General features: G+C 46.3%; 1 protein-coding gene across 3 annotated transcripts in view; it reads right to left on the minus strand.

Moving 5' to 3' along the window:
• Positions 1-25,896, minus strand: part of LOC144768424 (protein-glutamine gamma-glutamyltransferase 6-like) — a 483,154-nt gene that overhangs the window by 354,889 nt on the left and 102,369 nt on the right. The window contains exon 1 of one of the 3 annotated variants that reach the window (XM_078652068.1): positions 19,828-19,935. The exons of the other annotated variants lie outside the window; for them this stretch is intronic. Within the exon in view, the coding sequence (XP_078508194.1) occupies positions 19,828-19,834 (7 nt within the window). The 5' untranslated portion in view covers positions 19,835-19,935. Of the gene's footprint in view, positions 1-19,827; positions 19,936-25,896 lie in introns of those variants that run through there. 3 annotated transcript variants of the gene reach the window in all.

The raw sequence follows: 25,896 nt of genomic DNA on the forward strand, positions 1-25,896 counted from the left end.
GGAGACCCGACGTTGGCTGCCTGACGTCCCCCGCCAATACAGGAAATCCTTGCCACTAACCGGGGCAGAATAGAACTACTGAGGCCCAGACCAAGTACTTCACAGGGGGCCTTCCAACACTTGGGAGCCGACTTACCCACACAGTCTGAGTGCGAAATGCCCGAAACGCATTACATGCCAGGAGATGCCAGCGGATAGGAGCAGCCAGCATGTCCACAGTACAGACAAAAAAAGACCGAAACATAAAGTAGATGCTCTTCAAACTCCCCAAAGCAGGCCGGAATGAGGGGCGCACCGCACTGACGCCACCACTGGGGTAAGGCCCCAAATCCACAGAAGCGCCAGTCACCCGGACTTTGCTGAAGATGCTATTCAATACTTTGCGGGAGGATTTACAGTCCCTGAAAGGGTAAATAGCTTCGGAAATGAAAGAAGTTCACAGAGACATCGACGCAGTGGGAGAAAGAGTGGCTAATATCGAAGAGCAAGACCAGTCACAAGATGAAGAGGTGGCACAATTACAACAGGAGGTACTCAGGCTGAGGGAGCAACAAGTGGACCTCTAGGCGCACGCTGAAGATTTGGAAAACAGATTGCGCCACAATAAGATCCGGATTAAGGGGGTCCCTCCCAAAGAAGAAGGCGCAAATATGGTCCAATACCTACAGGGGCTCTTTCGCAGTATACTAGACTACGAAATCAAGATCGACAGAGCACATAGGGAGGGCTTACAGAGGGGAGTGCCCACACCACCTCCTGATATCCTGGCTTTCCTCTTGGACTTCCAACTGAAAGAACTGATACTAAGGAGGGCCAGAGGAAAGCACCATCTCAAATACCAGGAACACCCTATAGCTCGATATCAGGACCTAGCAGCGATCACCTTGAAAAAGAGAAGGGAATTCCGACCGGCAATGCCAAACCTACGATCACAAGGAATAGAATACTCGTGGGGGCACCGGTTCTGTTTGATCTTCAAGCTTCAGGGCTAGCTGTATCAACTTTGTTCTCCTACAGGAAACTTGCTGGTACTAGGCATTGATGATTCACACCAAGAGGAAGGGACGAGGAAAGGTCCTACAGCTCCTCAGGGCAAATGGCAGCAGATCGGAGGTGGTCATAGATCTGAGCGCAAGGTGAAACCGGACCCAACAGTGATAGCCAAGGAGAGACAAGCGGTGCTGGATTCCCTCTCCAAGGAGACAACCCCACAAGAAGAAGACTGATGTCTTGAGGGACAGATAAGTTGGAAAAGAAGGCTGGGTGAGCGGCGGGGCATTCCGTTGGAAGCAGGGAGGCCAACATAGGGTTTTCTTCCCTCTTGGGGCGCATCATGACCCCTACACTTTCATGGGACACATGATCTTGAACTCGACCTCCAGGTCCTGGACAATTTTAGGACTTGTTTAAGGCAATGTTTGGGTTAGGCAGGATGGGAACTGGCACTCATGGGGAAGGGATTATGGGGGCATATGGTACTCAATGAGAGCGCAGGCACACAAGGGCACATATGGAAATGAGGGTCTGTACATTCTTGGGAACAAAGCTGACTAACGAAACACCCATTCTTAAATGATGCCACATGACACACTGAAGGTCCTCACACTCAATGTAAAGGGCCTCAATAACCCTATAAAAAGAAAGGCGGTCCTCACCTATTTGGAGAATTTGGGCACAGAAGTATGCCTCTTACAGGAAACCCATCTGCTCTCAAAGGATTGGCATCAGCTACGGTCACAAGCCTTTCCCCAAAAGTTCTTCTTTTCCTCTTCAGATAAAAGGCCAAGGCTAGCAATCTTGTTACGTTATGTTATGTTAAAATTATATTTAAAGCGCACTTACACCAAGCAGTTTCATGGCGCTAGGGGCGGGAAGACTGCAGCAAAAAGATTCCCAGAAACATTATTCATAGGCTTGTAAGAACAAGAAAGTTTTCAGGAGAGTTCTGAATTGAATATAGCATGTTACTGATCTAAGCTCATTCGGAAGAGAGTTCCAAAAGCAGGGGGCCAGAAAAGAAAACCTAAGACCACCATGCTTTTTTCATTTGAAAGTAGAAGTAATGAGCAGGTTGAGGTGAGAGGAGCGGAGTTCACGTGAGGGAACATAACGTTGGATCCTGGAAGAGATAAAAAACAGGGCCTTGACCAGCAAGGGCTTTGAAGATAACACAGCCTAATTTAAATACACAGCGTTTGGCTATCAGGAGCCAATGAAGGCTCTTCATCAGGTGGCTAACATGTTGGTGCTTAGGCTGATGAAAAATGAGCCTAGCTGCCTGATTTTGTACCAGCTGTAGACGATGAAGCTGGTATGCTGGAATGCCAACATAAAGGGCATTCGCATAGTCAATGCGGGAGGTGACCAGGGCCAGGATGACAAGAGTGAGGGCCTCCGTGGTCAAGAATCTACAGATCTTCCAAATTCTACGAAGATGGAAGAAGCAGGAAGAGACTACAGCATTGATTTGTGGCGTTAATGACAAGTCGCTACAGATGATGACTCCAAGGCTTTTTACAGAGTCTGCTGGGCGGGGAGGAGTGCCCAGAGATGAAGGCCAGAAACTGGAATCTTGATTTCCAAACTTTTTCAGGGGGAGGTGAAGGACAAAATTGCAGAAACTAAAGGGTGTCTCCTGGCTTACACACTTCAGATAGGTGGACACACCTGGGTTGTGGGTTCAGTGTATTCACCTAACTTGGGACAGGAGCGCTTCTTATGAACAGCCTTCTCTGAGTTCATGAAGAGACAAGAACGCATGACAATGGTGGGGGGAGATCTCACTATAGTGATGAATGTCCCCAAAGGGAGACTGGGGAATCAATTCACCCAAGTCGGAGGATTGTCACAAGAAGGGATTGGTTGGTTCCAAACTATGAGGCTAGTGGATTGTTGGACGGACAAACATCCCCACACCTCACAATATTAATTTTATTACCACGCCCACGGCACATACGCTAGACTAGACCACATCATAAGCACGGCGGAAGTTAATAAATTGGTGGCAGACGCCGTTATTATTCCAGCGGCTCTTTCAGACCATGATGCAGTAATGATCTCTGTGAGGCTTCCACCACAGCCTAAGCTTTCAAGGGGATGGAGGCTGAGGGAAACCATGTTACATAAACACACGGTAGTAAAGCAGATCACCAAATGTATTACAGATTACCTTGAAGTGAATGATACTCCAGACATCTCAGTGGCTACGTTATGGGAGGCTTTGAAGGTGGTGGTGAGAGGCGAACTAATAGCCATTGCGGCAGCGGAGAATAGGGAGCGCAAAGATAAAAGGGAACAGCTTGGGGCCCCGGTGATTGAATTAGAAAGGGTTCACAGACAGACAGGAGTGCCAAGAGTTTGGAAACAAGTGAAAGCAGCAAAGGGCACAGTTGTCACGTTTCGCCATAGGTTACCCAGGCACACGAGGAATGATTGAGCGTGAATGACAACTACATCGCCCAGAATGCTTAGGGGCAATGTCCTTTCTCTCTTTCCTTCCTGTCCTATACTTAACTCCTCCTGCACTAGAGTCCGGTGCTTGTCACCTGACCGTAGGAGTAGCTGTGATGTGCAGCTCTGGACGCTTCGTATCAGCCTGAATAAGCCACCTCTGATCCTTATCCGTCTTCTTGGATTACTAGCGCACTGTGGCGCCTCTGGACACTGGGCGGTGCCTTTCCTCGATCGCGCATTGGACGCACTGGGATACGAGGTTAGCGCGGCCAGGCGTTCTCTTTTTCTGCCGCTTTCTCGAAGGATATGTTTCGGCAGCTTTAAGGTAAGACGCATGGGGCGCTGCCTTATCGCGTATCTAAACGTGCTGAATTCGCTTGCAGAGCAGATGCTCTACCGTTTTACAGGAATTAAAGGAAGTCCTTAACTCTTTGATCCTGGGGTTTTTTCCATGTTCTTCAAACCACACCTGTGCATTGTTATTTTGTTTGTTATGCTTTGTCTAAGGATCCAGTAATTTTTTTTCTCGCATTCACCCGTACGCCATAATACAAAGGTGAGACGGGCGGATTACTTCAGTACCGTGTGCACTAATCAATCTTCAAGGGCTCAGTTCAAGACATTATTTTGATCTACGTTTTGTTTCTTCATTTGATAGTGGTGTTGCAATCGAGTCTACTGGCACCATTCCAAGAGAATCCTACAGTAATAAATACTTACCTGTATCACTATTGGAGGTGACTTAACCTTTAATATCCAGAATGCCATGCACCATGCAGGAATGGCGCTTCTTTTCTTTTATGCTTTATTTTTCCCTTTTGTGAATCTGTTTTCTATGAGCTTCAAGCGGCAGCTTAACTTGTAAGTTTATACCCAAGTATTGCATTGATCTTTAATCATAGAAGACTTGAATGTATGTATGATTCCTTGTTTCTCCCTCTGCAGGGTTCATCACCAGATACCAGGGAGGTTTATACATCATACATGTTTCCGAACAGACCTACCTGATTATTTGAGCTACTGCTCCTTTATTGTTTCCTTTGTCCCTTTTTTCCCTTCCATGGAGGTGATACACTTTGTGGAGTTTTCTATATGCTCGCAGAGTGTGCCATTGCGAAGGGATAGGGGGAATTAGCTACCTTCATCGCTCCTGCTGTACCCGACTGAACAGGTTAGTGGAAACCTGCATGATATCACAACAGAGTGACAAGCCCATGGTATAGTACAGCCCGAGCGATGGATAACAACACTGTCTTAACTTCAGTGTTGGAAACTATGACAGCCTTAAGGATGGAGGTCGATGCATTTAGGGGGGAGAACCTAGAAATGAGGAATGAGTTAGGTACTCTAAGAAGGGAAGTAGCTGGCCTCTCTCGAGGTATTCCGGCAGGTACACGCGGGTCTCCTTATATAAAGAACTGGACTCTTCCTCCTCCCTCTTCCCATGATGCAGCACAGTCACAGGCAGGGGGGTCTGGATCATCCACTATCCAAGTAATACAACCCCTGCAACTGCCACTAGCCCCTCCGGAAAGATACTTTGGTGATCCAAAAAAGTTTGGTATATTTTTGGGGCATTGTAAACTGCACTTCATGTGCAAGCCTGCTGTGTTCCCAGATGACCAAGCTAAGACAGCATTTGTTATGTCATACCTGGGGGGAAATGCGGCTAGCTGGTCCTTCCCATTAATAGAAAGGAATGACCCGGTGCTGCGCAATTTTCATGACTTTTGTGAGATGCGTAAGCTCTTTGATAGAAAGGCACACCAACTGACCCTAGATCGGGAACTCATTACGCTTAAGCAGGGTTCACAAGATCTCCTAGCATATATCACCACATTCAACAGGCTGGTCATAGAAACAGAATGGCCAGTGGAGAAAAGAACATCGTTGTTTTATCACGGCCTGAGAGGCGAATTGAAAGACGTGTTAGCTCAAGTTGTGAATATGCCATCAACCTGTGATGAGTTAATAGATCTGACAGTCCAGTTAGATCATCGCCTCCAGGACAGAAAGGGAGATAAACAACGGTCAGACACTAGGTTCTTGTTTACTAGAACTAATCCCACCTCAGAAGAACGTCCTTCATCCACGGATGGAGCGGAACCCATGCAGGTGGGCAGAATCAGAGGTCCACTTAACTCTGAAGAAAGACAGAGAAGACGTACCTTACGACTCTGTATGTACTGTGGGAAATTGGGTAATTGTATCAAAGACTGTAAATCTCGAACAAGAACTCCATACAAACATCCTCAAGGAGTAAAAAAGGCATCTGTGGTTGAATATCAGTAAGAATCGTCGGAAAACTAATAAGCGCAAATAAGAAGGAGACCCCTTGTTTGATGCTAGATGATTTTGAGGTCTTCCCTACCTTGGCCAACACTGTGCAAACCTCTGTCGCACATATGAATGTGTGTGTCGTATTGGAGATCCAGGGTTTCGGAACCATTCAAGTACATGCCCCTTTGGATTCTGGGGCTACAGGAAACTTCATGGATCAAAGGTACGCATATGAGTTAGGCATCCAGTGTGTTAAGAAGTTGAAACCAGAACCTGTCAAAGCAGTGGATGGGACTGCCTTGACATCCGGACCTGTGTGTTATAACACTCAGCTGTTGCCCATGCAAGTTGGGTCTACACATTTCGAGACAATACAATTCGACCTCATCGACGCCCCTAATTTCAAGCTCATTTTGGGGATGCCTTGGCTCAGTTTGCACGATCCGCTGGTGAAGTGGGCGGCTCGCACTATAGACTTGAATTTCTCCTACTGTGCTGAGCATTGCAACCGAGCGATGAATCCATTTCCTCGAAAACAAGAGAATCCTGCATCTCTCTTAGCTTCCAGTTGTACCTCTCCAACTGTGTGTTTAATCAGTTCTATACCTGAAGAATACATGAAGTACAAGGAGGTGTTCAATGAACAGGAAGCAAGTAGACTGCCTCCCCATAGGGAGTATGATTGTGTCATAGATCTGCAACCTGGGGCTTCCATACCCTGCAGTCGGATTTACGCCTTGACGGAGGCCGAAAACACTTACCTGCAAACCTATCTGAAAACACTGTTGAGCTCTGGATTCATCCGCCCTTCTTCTTCTCCTGCATCATCGCCACTATTCTTTATACCGAAACGGGAAGGTGGCCTACTCACGTGCATCGATTATAGAGCCATCAACAGGATCACCAAAAAGAACAGGTATCCGTTGCCATTGATTCCTGTGTTACTCGATCAACTGAAAGGATCCACGATTTTCCCGAAATTGGACCTCAGAGGAGCATACCACTTGGTGCGTATGCGGCGGGGGGGGGGGCAAATGGAAGACTGCCTTCCATACCAAGTATGGATTATATGAATATCAAGTAATGCCCTTCGATCTTTGCAACGCCCCCGCCGCATTTCAATATTTTATGGACGATGCGCTGAGGGGATTGTTGGATGTATGCTGCATAGTCTGCATAGACGACATACTGATATACTCCGCTTCACTGGACCAGCATGTGCAACATGTAGCAGCAGTATTGGAAATGCTAAAACAGCATGCCTTGTACTCCAAGTTGGAGAAGTGTCTCTTTTACACAGAAGAAGTTGAATTCCTGGGGTATGTGATAGGGCCAGGAGGGCTCTGCATGGACAAGAAGAAAACTGATGCCATAGTACAGTGGGAGTCGCCCTCTAGTGTGAAGAGTCTCCAGAGCTTCCTTGGCTTCTCTAATTTTTATCGCCGATTCATCAGAGATTTCTCAAAAACCATTCAACTCATGACTCATCTCTTAAGAAAAGGAGGTCAGTTTCGGTGGACTGAAGAGGCAGAGAAGCCTTCCAGACATTGAAAAAGTGTTTCACCAGTGCGCCCATACTACGACATCCTGATCCCAGTCAACCCTTTGTAGTGGAAACGGATGCTTCTTACTACGCTATTGGAGGAATACTATCTCAGAGGAATCCTGACACAGGCCAATTGCATCCTGTTGCTTACTTCTCCAAAAAGCTCCCACCATGCGAAGTAAACTATAGCATCACAGACAAGGAGTTATTGGCAACAAAGAGAGTCTGCGAGGAATGGAGGCATCATTTGATAGGGGCTAGGCATACAGTGGAAATCTTCACAGACCATCGAAATCTACTGTTTCTGAAGAGCGCTAGGGCCTTAACGCCTAGACAGCTTCGTTGGTCACTGTTCTTCGCTGATTTCGATTTTGTGATTAAATTCAGACCAGGACCGCAAAATGGTAAAGCTGACGCCTTGTCACGACCTCCCTCGAGTGTGGATGCCCACCAAATAACAGCGGAAGAACCTCCTATCGTCTTACAGAAAGCCTCCTTTGACTCTGTGATCCCTGCTGTGACAACAGCAGACGATTTCCTAGAGGAAGTAAAAACCCACTACAATCAGATGGACGAACAAGCGTGTCTGAATGGAGCCCCACAACATAGAACCAAGTCTAATGCCTTGTTGTTCCACGACAAGAAGCTGTATATCCCTCATTTGTCTCTACAACAAAGAGTACTACTATGGACTCATGATTCACCTCTGGCCGGTCATTTGGGACTACAAAAGACCTTACACACCCTGGCTAGATACTTTTGGTGGGACAATATGAGAAAAGATACAGAGTCTTATGTCAAGGGATGTTCTGTTTGTGCTCAGTCTAAGTCCAGGCATTAGCCGTCTAGTGGTCTGTTGAGACCCATACCTGTACCTCCAGCACCTTGGCAGACTGTCTCCATGGACTTCATTGTGGAGATGTCTGCTAGTCGGGGTTATGACACCATTTTAGTAATCGTAGATCACTTAACCAAAATGGGGCATTTTGTATCATTGCCCAAACTACCTACGTCTGGAGAGTCAGCTATCACATTTCTGCATCAGGTTGTAAGAGTACACGGTCTTCCTTCTGTTTTAATCACTGATAGAGGGACCCAGTTCACCTCTAAGTTTTGGAAGGCGCTATGCTCAGTAATGAAGGTTGATGCCAGACTGTCCACTAGCTATCACCCCCATACAGATGGCAAAACAGAAAGGTTGAACCAAACCCTGGAGCAATACCTTAGATGTTTCACCTTACAGCACAGCGAGGAATGGAGTATGCTTCTCTGGACAGCTGAATTTGTGTACAATAATGCTGTCTATTCCTCCTTAGGCTGTTCTCCCTTCTATTGTCTCAACGGATTTCATCCGAACATGATGCCCTTTGAGCAACCAGTTACCACCATGCATCCTACCATACAAGAGCATCACACACATCTTCAGGCAGTGTTGCAGGAAGCTAGACAGCATCTAGAATCATCCAGAGCTAGGGATAAGCACCAGGCAGACAAGAAAAGAACGCCTGAACCTTTGTATAAAGTGGGGGATAAGGTATGGCTCAACACTAAGCATTTGAGGTTCAAAGGTAACACTAGGCTGAAACCTAAGTTCGTGGGCCCTTATCCCATTAGCAGTGTCATCAATCCTGTGGCCATGAAACTCACTCTTCCCTCTTCCTGGCACATTCACCCTGTGTTTCATGTTTCCCTTCTGAAGCCTTGTCCCCTTCTCACTAGGTTGCCGACCAAACCTTCCCCAGTGGTAGTGGAGGGGGAGGAGGAATATGTGGTGCAGGCTATCCTAGACTCCAAGTGCGTGTGAGGGAGGGTATTGTACCTCATTGATTGGAAGGGTATGGTCCTGAGGAGAGTTCCTGTGAGCCTCGTGCTAATTTACATTGCCCAGCGTTACTGCGGCGTTTCCACGCTCGTTTCCCTGCGAAACCTGGTGGACCGCCCGGACGTCGGTCATTAAGAGGTGGTTCTGTCAAGTTTCGCCATAGGTTGCCCAGGCACACGAGGAATGATTAAGCGTGAATGATACATCGCCCAGAATGCTTAGGGGCGATGTCCTTTCTCTCTTTCCTTCCTGTCCTATACTTAACTCCTCCTGTACTAGAGTCCGGTGCTTGTCACCTGACCATAGGAGTAGCTGTGATGTGCAGCTCTAGACGCTTCGTATCAGCCTGAATAAGCCACCGCTGATCCTTACCCGTTTTCTTGGATTACTAGCGCACTGTGGCGCCTCTGAACACTGGGCGGCGCCTCTCCTCGATCGCGCATTGAACGCGCTGGGATCCGAGGTTAGCACGGCCCGGCTTTCTTTTTTTCTGCCGCTTTCTCGAAGGATATGTTTTTGCAGCTTTTATCGCGTATCTAAACACGCTGGATTTGCTTGCAGAGCAGATGCTCTACCGTTTTACAGGAATGAAAGGAAGTCCTTAACTCTTTGATCCTGGGGGTTTTTCCATGTTCTTCAAACCACGCCCGTACATTGTTATTTTGTTTGTTAGGCTTTGACTAAGGATCCAGTAATTCTTTTTTCTCGCATTCACCCGTATGCCATAATACAAAGGTGAGACGGGCGGATTACTTCAGTACAGTGTGCACTAATCAATCTTCAAGGGCTCAGTTCAAGACATTATTTTGATCTACGTTTTGTTTCTTCATTTGATAGTGGTGTTGCAATCGAGTCTACTTGCACCATTCCCAGAGAATCCTACAGTGATAAATACTTACCTGTATCACTATTGGAGGTGACTTAACCTTTAATATCCAGAATGCCATGCACCATGCAGGAATGGTGCTTCTTTGCTTTGATGCTTTATTTTTCCCTTTTGTGAATCTGTTTTCTATGTGCTTCAAGCGGCAGCTTAACTTGTAAGTTTATACACAAGCATTGCATTGATCTTCAATCATAGAAGACTTGAATGTATGTATGATTCCTTGTTTCTCCCTCTGCAGGGTTCATCACCAGATACCAGGGAGGTTTATACATCATACATGTTTCCGAACAGACCTACCTGATTATTTGAGCTGCTGCTCCTTTATTGTTTCCTTTGTCCCTTTTTTCCCTTCCCTGGTGGTGATACACTTTGTGGAGTTTTCTATATGCTCGCAGAGTGTGCCATTGCGAAGGGATAAGGAGAATTAGCTACCTTCATCGCTCCTGCTGTACCCGGCTGAACAGGTTAGTGGAAACCTGCTTGATATCATGACAACAGTTGGCGGGATTGGACCTTGACAGGGCAGAATACGCAGCATTGCAATTAAAGTTCTCCTTCTATGTAGGAGGAGACAAGACGGGGTGAATTTTGGCAAATAAACTCAGGGCCAGGAGTCAGAAATCTAAGGTCCAAAGTATCAAGAATGGCAAAGGGGACGAGATAGTGGAAAATGAGGAAATAGCACAGGCATTCAGCGACTTCTACACTGCCTTATATACAGGAGAGGAACGATTGGAGCAGCTTATGACAGAGTATTTGGAAGGGACGCAAACAACCCAGATATCTAAAGCTAGTGCAGATCTGCTGGATTCCCCCATCAGATTGGAGGAAGTAATTGGGGTCATTTCGTGGTTTAAACTTCTCAAGTCGCCAGGACCAGATGGCTTCTCGGCTGGTTTCTACAAACGCTTTTGCCATATTTTAGCACCAGTATTGGCACAGCTCCTTAACTCATTCAACGGTCCAGGTTCTATCCCGCAGGGGATGTTGTCAGCATGTGTTGTGGTACTTCCCAAGTCCAGAAAGGACAAAAACGTATGTGGGCCTTACCGCCTTGTGTCCCTCCTTAATGTGGACTTAAAGATATTCATTAGCATACTAGCAGGATGACTTGGCCCATTAATGACCAGTTTATAGAACCGGACCAAGCCAGTTTTGTTCAGACCCATCAAAGCGAGGATAACACTAAGCGCACCCTTTATTTAATAGACAAGGCTCACCGCACAAGCATGGAGGCTCTATTTTTAACGGTAGACGCCGAAATAGCGTTTGGCCGAGTGCATTGGGTATATCCAGAACAAGCTTTACTCCACTTTGATGTGAGATACCATTTCCGCTCATGGGTGGCCAGATGTTATAGATACCCCACGGCCACAATTAGGGTTAACAGGGTCTCCTCACATCCTTTTGCTATTCAAAGGGGCACCAGGCAGGGATGCCCATTGTTGCCACTACTGTTTGCCCTATTCATGGAACCGCTAGCCCAAAAAGTAAGACACAACCCAGACATCCAGGGTATTCCATTTGGAGGAGAGCAACATGTAATACGCCTCTATGCTGATGATATTCTAGCTTATCTGTATTTCCCGAAGAGATCGCTCCCGGCTTTTTTGCAGGGATTGAAATTTTTTGGACGGGTCTCGGGTTTCAAAGTTAATGTGGTGAAATCTCAGATTCTTCCCCTGGCCGGGATGGTACCAGACCCAGAGATGAGGGGACGTGGCGATTTGGAGATTCAGGTAACGGAGTCTATCCCATATCTGGGCCTTGAATTGGCTCCGACTGTGACGCAAACGGTTAAGCTCAACTACACAAAACTCCCACAGCAGATTAGGAATGATTTACACAGCTGGAAACACCACTGCCTGTCAATACTACCCAAGGCATTATAGATATTTCAAACACTACCAGTCGCACCACCTAAAGGAACGCTCGCTGAATTACAATTGGAAATAATCCAGTTTGTTTGGGCAGGAGCGCGCCCCTGCATGCGCAGAGAATTGGGATACATGAGACTAGAGGAGGGTGGCCTATGGATCAGAATCCCCTAGATTATTTTAGGGCAGCCCAGCTGCGATATTTAGTGGAGTGGAGCAGAAAAGAGTCCAAAAAGCAATGGCTTTTACAAGATTGAGCTCTAGCAGGGCAGGCCAAAGGTATTGGACAAAATATACCTAAGATTTGAAACACAGAAGCCACAATTACCACCCTACATCATCCTGGGATTTCTTAACGCCCTAATGTTCCACTGAAATCAAGAAAAGGGAAGCAGATGGGATTGGCCTTGGGGGCTGCAATTCGGAATATTCTAACTCACTGGGGGACACATATTTTACCCACATTCCACGGCTGGCTCCATAGAATATGGTACATAATGGGGATGGAATGAATCCATGCATCCCTCACAAACCCCGAAGACACATTCACAGAGGTGTGGAAACTGCTTATCGAGCTGCTGTCAGAGAATTCCACGAAATTACGTGCCTGAAGTACCTCCGTCTCCTGAGGCTCACAAATTCTATAGAAATCCCACAGACAGACCCAGTGCAGAGCGATTAGGTAAATTCATGAAAGCTCACTACATAATTGATGCAGTAAGAAGAGTACCAGTGGGGGAAGGGGCAGGGGTATTGGCATGGTTTGATTGTTAAGTTTGGTTATACTCTCTTTCCGAACCATGGTTTGAGCTATGCATGCGATGTTTTTGGAAATGATCCTTTTTGCAGGGTTATCCCTAAACTTTTAGATTTTTCCTCCTATTTTTTCCTGACCTGTGTGTGTTGGTTTTAGGACTCTGGGAACTGTACCACTGCTAATCAGTGCTAAAGTGCATATGCTCTCTGTGTACACTGTATAATGGATTTGGATTTCCATGATTGGCTTATTTGATTTATGTGCCAGTCCCTAGTAAAGTGCACTGCAATGCTGTTGGTGGGCTGCAGCACTGGATTGTGCCACCCACGCAAACAGCCTGTAAAGTGTATCTCTGGCATGTCATTGCAGAGCCTGTGCGCAGCCTGGGGCTGCCATGTCGACTTGGCAAGTGCACACAATTGCAAGTCCCTAAACCTTCACTTTTCTACATGTGAGTCGCCCCTAAGGTAGGCCCAAGAAACCCCCATGGGCAGGGTGCAGTGGATGTGAAAGGTAGGACATGCCCTGGTGTGTGTGGCATGTCCTGATAGTGAATTACAGCCTACTTCGTTTTTCACTATTGCAAGGCTACCTGATCCCCATAGGCCAGAGAGAGCAGTTTGATTATAATATCCTAAAATCCTAACTGACTCAGGGAACATGGTAGAAATTCGAGTTTAGTATGCCTGAACTCAAAATGATAAAATACATCTTTTAGTGAAGGGTGTTTTAACATTCTGTTTGAAAATACCACGTTTAGAAAGTAGGTATTTTCTTACCTAACCATCCAGCCTCCCTCTGCTAGCTTGTGTATTGTCTGTCTGGTTTGTGAGTGACAGGGGCTGGGGGAGGCTCCATGAGACAGGGTGAGTCAGCAGAGGGCTGAATAGGCACATCTACACATAGATGGGTGGGAGGAGTGGCACCTGGGTCTGAATAAGGCTGGGCTTGCCTTCCACAATGCTGGCTCTACCTTCTGTGGTGCGTCTGATGTTTCTGGCCCCCACTAACAAAGGAAGAAGGTGCACACTGGCAGAATTCACCCATAACTGGTTTGAACTAGGTACAGGCTCCTCTGCCTTCAGAAGACAAAGGATTTGCTGGTATAAATATTGGGGCCCAGACCCCAGAGACTTAGATTACTTCTGAACTAAGGAACCTGCAAGGAAGAAGGACCTGGAAAGCTGGAGGAGGAGTACTGCCCCTATACTGCGCATTGTGGGGTTGGCCAACAGTGGTTGCTTCTGTCTTGAGTAGGGAACGGACTGGACTGCGCTTTCCTCATCCTGCTGTTAGAATTTTTTCCAAGGGTTTGAAGTAGAGCTTGCCTCCTGTTGGTAGTCTCAGCGATAGAAAAGACTTCAAATAACTCTTTTGGGATCAAGAAGAAGAGCCGGAGAAGCTGTGAGGAGGAACTACCACTTTGCTGCGTGCTTTGCTGTGTTGACCTGCAGTGGCTGCTTCTGTCTTGGGCAGTGAAAGGACTGAACTTTCGGCAAACTACTTTTGTGAGTGTCTCCAAGGGCTTGAGGTAGAGCGTGCCCCCTGTTCAAGAAGTCTCAGGAACAGCAAAGACTTCAAGCCCGACACCCTCTATGACGCTGCTGCTGACTCCGTGTCCTGAAGACACCACAGAGGGCACCATCATAATGCCGCACCGCGACCATGATCTCACCGACGAAGCCTGCTGATGCCGACCCGAGCCACTGCTCGCACCGCGACCTGTGGGCACCGCACTCCACACCGCCTCCTTTCACGATGACGTCTTGGTATCCCCAATGACGCTGCTCCACGCCAGACTCAACGCTGCTGCTTGCACCGTGGTTCGAGGGCACCGCTCGTAATGTTACACGATGCACAGCCCTCAACCACACCACAGCCTTGGCCTGCCGACGCCGGTGCCATCAACTCCAGTTCGTCAGCCGACAACAGCGCTTCAGCAACGACACCGCCGCTGCTGCACCGTGACCTGCCAGCACCGTGACGAGCACCGCCTTCATCTCACACCGCGACCCTGGTCTCACCGACGACACCATCTGATGCCGCCACCGAGCCGCTGCTTGCCCCGCGACCTGAGGGCATTGCACCACAGCACCCCACGCCTGCCGACTCCTGCCGATGCCAGCGCCCCTGACTCCATCAGAGAGGAGATCGACCTGCAACGTGTGTGACATCGAGGGCCCAACGACTCCTGCACCGACTTCCAGAACCGACGACTGCGGACACCTTGTCTTTCGGAAGCTCAACAGAGGTCAACGACACCCTGCATTTCTTAAAGGTACTCTTGTGGGTCTTCCCGACACCATAGCTGACCCGCGATGCCGCGGTCAGCCAGAACTGTTTGGATTTGTTTGTTCACGATGCCGTAATAGCCCCAGACAGAGCTATTGACATCAAGAAACTGTTTGTCAAGAATACTTTGATAACTGAAGATTTTTAAAGTACTGTACTTGGACTTTTATTGTATTTGATCTTGTTTTAAGTATATCAAAATATTGGCTATTTTTTAAACTGGTGTGGTGTCCATTTTGTAGTGCTTACACTGTATTACTGTTGGTTTTGTGCAAATGTGATAAGCCTGACTGCTCGTGCCAAACTACCAAGGGTGTGAGCAGGGGTTATTTTAGGAGTGTAACTCCCTTATCCTGACTAGAGTGGTGGTTTCTGCCTGGCTTTGGTGCAAACCTTAGCCAACCAGAAATCCCATTTCTAACAGATGTACACTATATTGCTATTAGTCGCAGACGGAAATAGCTTGTACACACAGATTCAGTCATGGAACAATGCAAAGTATCAGAAGTTGTAGGTTACAATAGCTGGAATTGTTAAATAAATGAAAACAGAGCTAAACCTTGAAGAGGAGGGAGGGGCCGGGAGGATGGTCTTTGGTTTTATATTTCTGGGTTATTGTTTTTGGGGTTGGTGATCTATCGATGCCAGCCCTCTTGAAGGGGCGTATAGCAGTAACTATACAATGATCTTCAATTTTGTATGTTCCATGCTTGTTTGAAAATCAATACAAATATTTAAACATAAAAGTAGAAGGCTGTTATTTTGGAGGACAGAGCCTCTGGATCAGAAATTCTCCAGAACCAAGCCCAGCCATTTGACCGTCAGATAAGTCCAGGACACTTGAACATTCATGAAAAAATGTGACTGCCAAATGCTCTGTTTTCAAAAATGCTAATACACATATTCCAAGCCTTGGTCAGGCACAATTTGGCCCGCACATATCCTTTGGACACAAATGACTGAGGGCCCGATTCACAAAAGGACTTACGACTCGTAGAGTTATAAGTGCACTTGGGGAGGAATCTCCACACTGTAGTGATCAGTGCTGAGATTCCGCCATAAGTGAGAAGCCTCCGCCCCAAGGGAGGAATCCCTGCACTCATAACCTTACGAGTTGTGAATTCTAGCAGCCAATGCCAACGACAACAATGCATTGCAATCAGGCCACCTCTCCACCCACTGTTTCTATGTAGTAAAATGGCCTACAGCAAGGTTACAAACTGTACCCGATTCAAAACAAACCAGATTTGCAAGCCGCTCAATTCTTTAATCTTGTCAGTAGCCTGCCAATTGGGAAATGGAAGAAACCAGCGCTAAAAGCCATCATAGAAAATTTTACACTTTCCTGAATCTGTTCATTTAAACTGACCTGCTATAAAGCTTACAATCAGTTTAGTCCAAATCCCAGAAAAATCCACCCAAGTTTGTCCCCCAAAACCCCCTCTTTAACCCTAAATACTCTGTCTGCTCTCTCTTCTCTAGCTGAGTAGGATGGCTTAGGGGACCAGAGCATCTACTCAGAGATCTGCATTTCACCCATGGTTTAATGCTTGAATCACAGAAAACCTATTCAACCATTCATCCTTTGAAAGTCAGTAAACTGAGTTCTTCTGAGTTGTGTATTCATAGGCATCTGTTACGTTGTGCCCAAGAACCCCAGGGACAAGAAGAACTTTAAAAATACTGCTTATGTCTACTATACAATATACTTTTGAAAGTTTTCGCTGTTTTGCTTAATGGTATCAGGATACCCTAACATAAGTTTGCAGATGCTGTAAAGCTTATAGTAAACACACCATGTAACCTTGAAACTCCATAAAGCTAACCAGTTTCTTTTACCTGGAAATGGATACCCAATAACTGTACTTGAACATGGTAAACCAAAAAAAAAACAGTTGACTAATTTCCCCTAAAATGCATCCCAGTTCATTGTTATTTTTTATAGTGTGCCACCTTAGTTTGCATTCACCCATATGCAACTCATTCTTGACCCTGCTCCTTTAGGAACACTCCAGCACGAAATAACAAACCAGGTCCTCCCTGAAACAGGACAGAAGCAACCGAAGGCCTGTATCCTGTTTAAGCAAAGACTGATTTGCATATGGCGGGGTCTAATCTCAGGTGGCATGGTGGGCAAAAATCGATGGACTGGGACCCGGCCCGAGTAATAACAGTGGCTGAGATCAATTCAAGTATTCCATCCATCACTTTTTTGTTTACTTCTGAGCATGTCTGTGCCTGGCAGCTGAACCACACGTCAATGAAGGAGGTGAATAAATTGTGGATTATGGAACTAGGGGCCAGATGTAGGAAGGCTATTACCGGCCGGTAACGGCCAAAATGAACGAATTTCGGCCGTTACCGACCGGTAATAGGCTTTTCTGAGGTAGGGGCCGAAATTAACGATTCGGCAATTTGCCGAATTGGTAATTTAAGGAGTTGGTAAATTACCGATTTCTTAAATACCGATTCGGTAAAATACCGAATTTATGGTAAATAATGAAAACACCCCAAAAAGCTATTTTATGCAAATTGCTTCAGTGCCAGTAAATACCGATTCAGTAAATACCGAATCGTAACGATTCTGTAATTTTTACCAAATGATTTGCTACATAGCATTGACCAATTTAAAAATACTGTATCGGTAAAATTTGGTATTTATGGTAAATAATGAAAACACCCCAAAAAGCTATTTTATGCAAATTGCTTCAGTGCCATGTTTCAGACATACATGCCCTTAGGGCATGTATGTCTGCAACATGTGCACCCATACGCAATTGAGGGGTGCAACAGGGTGTCAAAGTGACACCCTGCCACCCTTCAATGTTTTCCACCTTTTTCCAGGCCCTTAGGAATAAATGGCAATTACCGAATCGGTAAATATCGATTCAGTAAATACCGAATCTTAACGATTCTGTAATTTTTACCAAATGATTTGCTACATAGCATTTACCGATTTGAAAATACTGAATCGGTAAAATTCGGTATTTTCAAATCGGTAAATGCTATTTACCTACATCTAGCCCTAGGAGATCTAAGCTATAAAGCTCGCCGCCACGCTACATGAAATTGTGTGTTGTTTAGCAAATCCCTCAATCACTCCTGCCTCAGACCTAAGCTTCATGGGCGTAGGAAGTGTGGGGGACGCGGTGGACATATTACCCCCAGATTTTGGAGTGGGGGGGATGCAGGGGACAAGGGTGAGGGGGGGACGAGAAGACAAAATTATTTCTTGTCTCCCTAGCGTGCAAAAGTGGTACCTTTAATGGCCCTGCAGGCAGAGCGAGCCTTTGCTAAGATAACACCCTGGGCGAGAGACATCTGGCGCCCTTGCTGATGGTAGTGAATTGAATGAGGCAGCAGAGGGTTTCTTTTGTGTTCCCTGGTCAGTACCTGGGTGAGCAGGGACTCCCCCTTAACACAAACATTGGGTTATGGGTTTGATGATGTGTGCCAGCAGGGGTCAGAGGGGGAAGGGAGGGTAAGGAAAGGGGCCAAAGGGGTGTTAAAAACATCACCTGCCCTATGATAATGAAGTACTAAAATCACTTTTAATTGGCACATCAGACAGAAACGAACAGGCAGGGACAAACACAAGTCTGGAGCAATGTGAGAAGGGTGCTGCTGTTGGCATAACCATAATGTAGACAGCTCCATGTGCCCTTCATAAAATTGGTGCCCAGGGCCTGGGCCCAGCTCTAAAGACCAGCCCTGAATGCACATGACCTGTGACCAGTCTCCAGTTACTTGTGACCAATATGAGACACAGGCCACCCGCCCCCCACTGGCGTAATGAAACTCGAGGGGGCCTCCCTGCAAGGCACGTGGAGGGGCCACCTCCGGGCTCAATCAGGAGCTCAGCAGCCAGAGTACTGTGCTGAAGGGGGCCCCAGGAACTTGGGGCCCCCCCTCACTGCGGTGGCTGCGGGGGCCTGTTTTACGCCCCTGCCGAACCCTACACTTTTGTTGCATTGCAACGTTCCAGGAATTGTTTATAATCTCAGCCACAGCTGCCTGCAGTCTGCACTTTGAGAACAAAGGGAGAGAGGTCCTTTGTTGACTGCTGTCGGATACTTCCCCCATCTCAGCCCTACCCTACCTGCCGCCTTGAAGACCCAGGCCTGAAGGCATCAGAATGATTTAATGAAGTAAAGTATGGAGATTTGGGAAAATACAGTATTTCCCCAAGTGTTTCACCACTCTTGCAGCGAGCATCCTCAAAACATACACACACATGCATACACCCACCCACACACACGGACACACACACACAAACGGGCATACACACGCGCAAGGCTGTCCATGTCCCCCCAGAAATGTTGTGTCTCCTACGCCCCTGCCTAGCTGGCCAAATAAATGCCACTTACACTTTCCTTTTCGTTTCCTCGATACAATAAGCCTAAATGTGTGTAGCAGTCTACTGGCATTGACATTTTAGAATGTCTTACCTCCAATGTAGAGTACGAGACAATAACTGCCTTAAACATCTCTGTATTCCAGTCCACTGTAAAAACTTTAGAACTCATCTACTGAAATTACTCCTGCCATAGTCTACATGGGTGCCAACAGCTTCTATCATTGTCCTTTTTCCAGTAGTGAAAACACATTTCTCACCATTTTTCGTGCAATATAAAGACTCCCTTTGGAGAGCACCTGAGTCTGTGACTGGCAGCACAGCAATACATTTTGACAGCACACCACTCTGCTAAGAACCGGTTATTATTTTAGCAGTAATCGGCTTTAAATGTGCTTTTTACACAGGTCAAAAACAGCCCCATGACACACAGGTAGGAGAGGATCAGGTTAAATCTTAGCATTGGAGGGACCGGGGTCCTGGTTATGGTTGTGAATCGAAGGCCCCATTGGCGCAGAGGCCCTTGGGTGATAAATGCTTCCTGAATGTCCTTTACTCACCCGTCATTGTGTCTGTCTGTTCCGCTCCAGGGAAGCGTCTCTGATGAAATTCACCGAGTTACTCCAAGTGTTTCAGTGAGAGTCTAAACACCGGCCGCGCCTTTTAATGCCACAGGCAGAATTCAAATGAGCCCTGGCATTGGCTAACGAATATTCTGCATGTGGAATAGAAAGAGGCGGGAGTGTGTGTGGCAGGGGAGGAGTCTTAAAGTGTGCTCCCAAACATCCCTGTCAGTAAACGTTTAAAGGAGGGAGGACACTGCAGAGACACGCATTGCTTGCCGTGACTCATTTCTGTAAATATGCTCTTGGGGTGTGTAATCTTGGAAGCTCTCACAAAGTATAAGGACATTACAACTGTGGAATGTCAAAAGGTGCATCCGAAGTCCACCATGCGGCCCTCTGCCGCACAATACAATGTTCAGATATATGAGAGAGACCCCCTATGAACACCAGGGGATTAGGGTACTAAACTAGTAACAAAATGTATTATCCCTTGGCTCATGCACTTCTAATTACAGATAAAGATGGCAGAGTATCAAATTTAAGCCATCGAAACGCGGCGACAATCGCGAGATAAATACCTTCCCTGGAGTCCAGGAAATAACGGGCCTAGGTTTAGTTGGTGACAATCATTTGAATCTCTGATGTGTAACTTTCAATGACAAATTGTTGGTGTCTTGTACATGTCTCTCCTTTGTTGTGATTTTTCTCCTCTTTTTATAAATTCAGAGCAACTGATTAGCATTGCCCTTTTTAATTATTGTAGTGTATGTTTTTTTAAACGTTTTTATGTAACATTGTGATAATGCTTTGTGATTTTAAAGGGAAAATACATTTTGGCACAATACAATGACCCATCATTTCAAATCCCAAACACTTTATACTTATAAATGTATTTCATCTGCTTCCTAATTCGAGTTTCTAGTCTTAAATATATTTTTATTATTTTTCAATGCCTTGTGCATGCAATTATTTCTAGGACTATACAGCCATATAACATAGACGTAGTGTCACCCACATTTCCAAGGAAGCATCTCCATCAGATATCTTATGTATGTAGCCTGTATAAATGCATCCAATGTAATTGTATTGGTAGGGCATGTTCTACAGATAAAAATACATGAAATCTAACAATAATAAAGAAAATTAAAACAGCTCAACGATTCAATACTGAATTATATTTGATCATCTCTTATTTTCTTGCAAGAAAAAAGATCTCCCATCGGTTTATTAAATAATCCTTATTTTCATTTTATAAAACACTGTACTTTTCCTACCCCCAAGCACCACAGTGTTCACCCTATTGTTCCATCACCCTGGGTTCAAACCAAAACTATCTGCACTGCTCACCGACGATCCTTCAGATGGGTTTGAGTAAAAAAGTACTAATTCGTACAGGACCTTGGCACACGTCCAGAACACTGTCCAACTCTACCTTGTTGTTTTAGGTATGTTCGAGAAGGGGAATATATTTTTTCCAATTATGGGACTCTATCCCTGTTAGAAATTGGGTCTCAGGTTGGAAAGAGTATACCCCTACGCCAGGCGGAACCCACCACTCTAGCGAGGGCAAGTAAGTTACACACCAAAGATAACCTGAGCTCACCCTCTGGTAGCTTGGGGCAGAGCAGGCAGGCTTATCCTCAGAGGCAATGTGTAAAGCATTTGCGCAATACACTCACACTACTAACACAATGAACACACCACAAAAGAGACTCCACACAGGATTATATAAAAATATATAGTATATTGCACATAACCATAGATCAAAGCGACCTTATTCATAAATACTGTGCACACTAGACAAATCCTGAGTCAGTACAGCACACCAGGGCACGAAACACAACAGTTTGGTTATAGCAGAAAATATATGAATCACCATGTATCATAAGTACTGTACATGCCATGCAGCTCCTGAAATGTTACTCGTTATCCGGGATAAACAAGAATCAAAACGATATATGTCCTAGTATCAGGGCATGTAATGCAGCAGATTCTGGAGTAAGAACAAATGAATGGGAACAGGTTACCATAAATGCATGGGTCCTGATTTCTCCCCACAAGCACAACTATCCAACTATTGGGTGATATATGGTAATCTGAGATACCAGGAAGGGCACAGGAGCGCCTGAGTGCCTACTAGTTGCATTACAGTACATCCCGTGGCCTTCCACTGAGGCGATTCACTGCCTCCCTCAGGGTCTGCTATGGAAGTTCTACCCCCAAGCCCACAATGCCCCCAGTCACTGCACAGGGTAAGCTGGGGAGGATGGTTCACACCCCATAGGTTATCACAGGAAAACCCCGCTGAGTAAACAAAAGGTGGCTGCCTGCGAACAAGCAGGGGAGCTGCAGAGCATTACTTTTCTCGATGCAGTCCCTCCTCAGAAGGGCCACCGATGACGCTGATTCCTTCCTCCCGAGGGATAGTGGAGTGAGGCTGGGGCGTAACACAGGCCCACGCAGCCCCCGCGGTGCGGGGGGGCCTCTAGCTCCATGGGGCCCCCTCGGCACTGCACTGTGGCCGGAGAGCTCCTGATTGAGCCCGGAGGGGGCCCCTCTTAGTACCGTGCAGGGAGGCCCCCTCACTTTTCGTTACGCCAATGGAGTGAGCCCAAGGCAGAGAAATGGCTTGGGGCTCCGAACACACTTTTGTGCAACACAAAGTCAGTGAGGTTGCTTGCTCAGGGTTGCCGGGCAACATAGTCCTGTCCCAGGGCTTCTCAGAAAAGGGAGCAACAGCGGTGTGGTTCCGGCGGCGCATACCCACAGGCAAGAGGAGACTCATGGCTCACGCCTGCACTGGCTGTGCAGTGCAAGTCCCTTCAGAGAGCCCGCCGGCTCAGAGGTCATGCTCATTTCCCTACAAAGCCTCACTGGGAAACAGTACCCAACACCCAAAGGCTCAGCACACACATATCCTGTACATCTCAGAGGATTTTACAGCGCTCTACAAGCGCTGGTTGAAATGATTGGGGGAGAAGTAGGCCAAATGAAGAGCTCATCAGACACTAGGTGGGAAGTGCCTGCGATGGCCGGCTGCTTCGTCCCAGGACCAATTCTGGAGCAGCCAGTCCTAGGAGAAAACTTGTGGGCACTAGAGCAGCGAGCAAATGGCAGGCCAGCACACAAAAAAGACTGGCTGTATGGCGGTTCCGCCTGACAGTCAAGCAGTTCCTAGTGAAGATAAAGACAGGGAGCAGCTGGCAGCAGGGCAACCAGGAGAAAAGCAATCCAGTGAGACCTTTATGCCACCCAGCAGATAGCAGGCAGAAGGGCAACAGCAGAAGAGCAGTCCAGATGAGTCTTTCGTGAAGGCAGTAGTCCTTCTGAAAGAGGTTCAGTCCCAGTTCCAAAAGGGCCCAAATTGCTTTGATCTAGAGGCTCTTCAATATAAACCTTAGAAGTGCACAACTTCCCCTTTCAGCCCCAGCTCTGGCTTCAGACATCAGTAGGGGGTAAATCAACCCTCTGTGAGAGAGCAGGACACAGCCTATACAAATATAAAGAATGAGCGCCCCTCTCTCTCTCAGCTCAGGAAGACTATCAGTATGTGATGGCTGTCTGGAAATGATGCACAAGTGCAGCTGTCAACCGACACCAGACGTGGATTGGAGTCAGGCCTCAAAGCACAAAGAGTCACGAATTTCGTTGCGCGCACTGCATCGCATTTGGTGATACAGTGCATGCAACGAAATTTGTTTTATTTATTTATATGTTTACTTACCTGTTAAACTCCGTAGTCAATAGATTTCTACCCCCACTCTGCCCCTCCCCCTCCCCACATCACCGCCCGGCCGGTACTCCCACTACCGGCCGCGGCTGCTGGCCACATACTGTTGCCGTACAGCTCCAGTAGAATGGGCCTTGCTGATTTTCTTTACCTGTTATTTGTGTAACAGTTGGATTTTTCACTATCCACAAGACTTTAGTGACTTAACATTGATGGCTGCACCCCAGTCTGAAAATTGTTCCAGCACTTTCGAAGTCAGTGCTTGACTCTTACTAGTCATAGGCATCTTCTAGCTTGTGTTTGCCTCTGGTCGCAAGCCTCTTTACAGGGTACCCCTGGAGGACGTGTCTGACTTCTGGTTACAGTATATCTTTGATATGGGACTCTCATCTGTAAGGTCATCAAGGTCACTTCTTCATCCCCTGACTCTGTTTACAAGGGGCACTGCCAAAAATTGTGATTTTGGTCGCAACTTTCAGTGCCTTACTTCTGGATACACAGTGCTCCGGCTTCCGGTGCCTTACATATGGCTATAAAGTAGCACAGCTTCTATTTCTGACTCTGGTTACAATGTTGTACTGCTGTACGTGTCTGACTCTGACTAGTGCCTGGGTGATCAAAAGCAGACCTTTGTGGCATGCCAGATTAAGGCATTGACAGCAGTGAAGCACTGAGATCAGAGTCAAACACTTGTAACCATCCCAAGCTTTGATATGGCTTTTTTTTTCATTGTCACGGGTGAACTGTCTGACCTGGTCCCAGCGTGTCACTAAGGCCATTGTTTACAGTTTTAGTGAGTCGTGTACCATTGCCTGGCACAGAGCAGAAGGTGTTAACTGGATATGACTCTATGTCACTGAATGACATTATTCAGAACACCAGGTATCAATGATCTGACTTTGCTCTCAGAGCAAAACTGATTTAGGTCCTGACTCAATTTACAGGGTGACAGTGCTTGACTTTTCTACAAGATGTCACAGCAGCAGTTTCTAACATCAGGCATAGGGGTGTTGTATTTTATATTACTTGTTAAGTTGTTTTCAGCTTTGAAGTCATAACCTCATGCATCTTTGTATCAAGTTAATTTACGTGTGTTCTGATTCTGGAATTTCCAGATGCGTTGGCAAATGGAGGCTGGGTTCCGAATTAGATACACACGGATAGATTGGGTTAGTTGACTATGCGTTATTCTCCAGAAAATAAACTTACCTTGCAAATCGCATAGTTCGATCAATAACAGATATTGACACGGCGCTCGTTTCACTTATCTGTAGATATCTGTGCAATTCACAAAGAGGTTCTCACTATGTGTGTTTTAAAATGGCACAAGCCGAGTTTGAACAAGTGTGATGCAGGCACTGTGGGCCCAATTCACAGAACTAATTTAAGACAAAATCCTAAACTTACTACTTTTGGTATTCACAGAAGTTAGGATTTTGTCTTAAGTTTGTCTTAAGACTAACTTAAGACAGACTTAAGACAAACTTCAGACAGACTTAAGACAGGATTTTGTCTTAAGTCTGTCTTAAGTCTGTCTTAAGTTTATCTTAAGACAAACTTAAGACAAAATCCTAACTTCTGTGAATACCAAAAGTAGTAAGTTTAGGATTTTGTCTTAAGTTAGTTCTGTGAATCGGTCCCATCATTTCTGTTTTGTTTATACCGATTCTTACTGAAATCCTCCTCCTGTAGCTCGAAGGAGCGCCCCTTTAGAATACATTCTGTAACCTGTCAAAGCAATTTTCTAAAATTAGACATTCAGGGGGATATTCTCAAGAACGTGTGATAATTATCGCAAAATTAGCTTAACGCAACTCTTCACATCTCAGTCTATCGCGGGAAAATAATGCTGTGTTAACCTTGTATTCTCAACACGGCGGTACCATGCGATTGCCTCACGATAACGTGCCAAATGACCACGTAAAAATCAACGCAATGCCGCAAAAATGCAAAACACGAACGCAAAAAAAGCAGCGATGTCCCAAACCACGAGATAAAAATCAGTGATAACCAGTGACAGGCATGCAAATCCCACGCGTCCTGCGGGAAAATGCACCATAAAAGCAGAGAAAAAAACAGTGAGATGACAATGAACGAGTACAACCTCACATCCGTGATGAGGCACAAATGTCCATTGGCCCACATCAAATATGCATTTCCACACAAACAGTCACAATGTACATTGACATGTAGTCTGTATGTAAACTGCGCCAATGCTTAAACACACATGGAACACTCTGTGAAACCGCATCTCCCATTCACATTGCAGAGGGGCAATCAACACCTCCTGCACACTGATATGACGTGTCTATGATCAAACAAGTATGAAAGCA

The sequence above is a fragment of the Lissotriton helveticus genome, chromosome 7 (genome assembly GCF_964261635.1).
Source record: "Lissotriton helveticus chromosome 7, aLisHel1.1, whole genome shotgun sequence".
Lineage (NCBI taxonomy): Eukaryota > Metazoa > Chordata > Amphibia > Caudata > Salamandridae > Lissotriton > Lissotriton helveticus.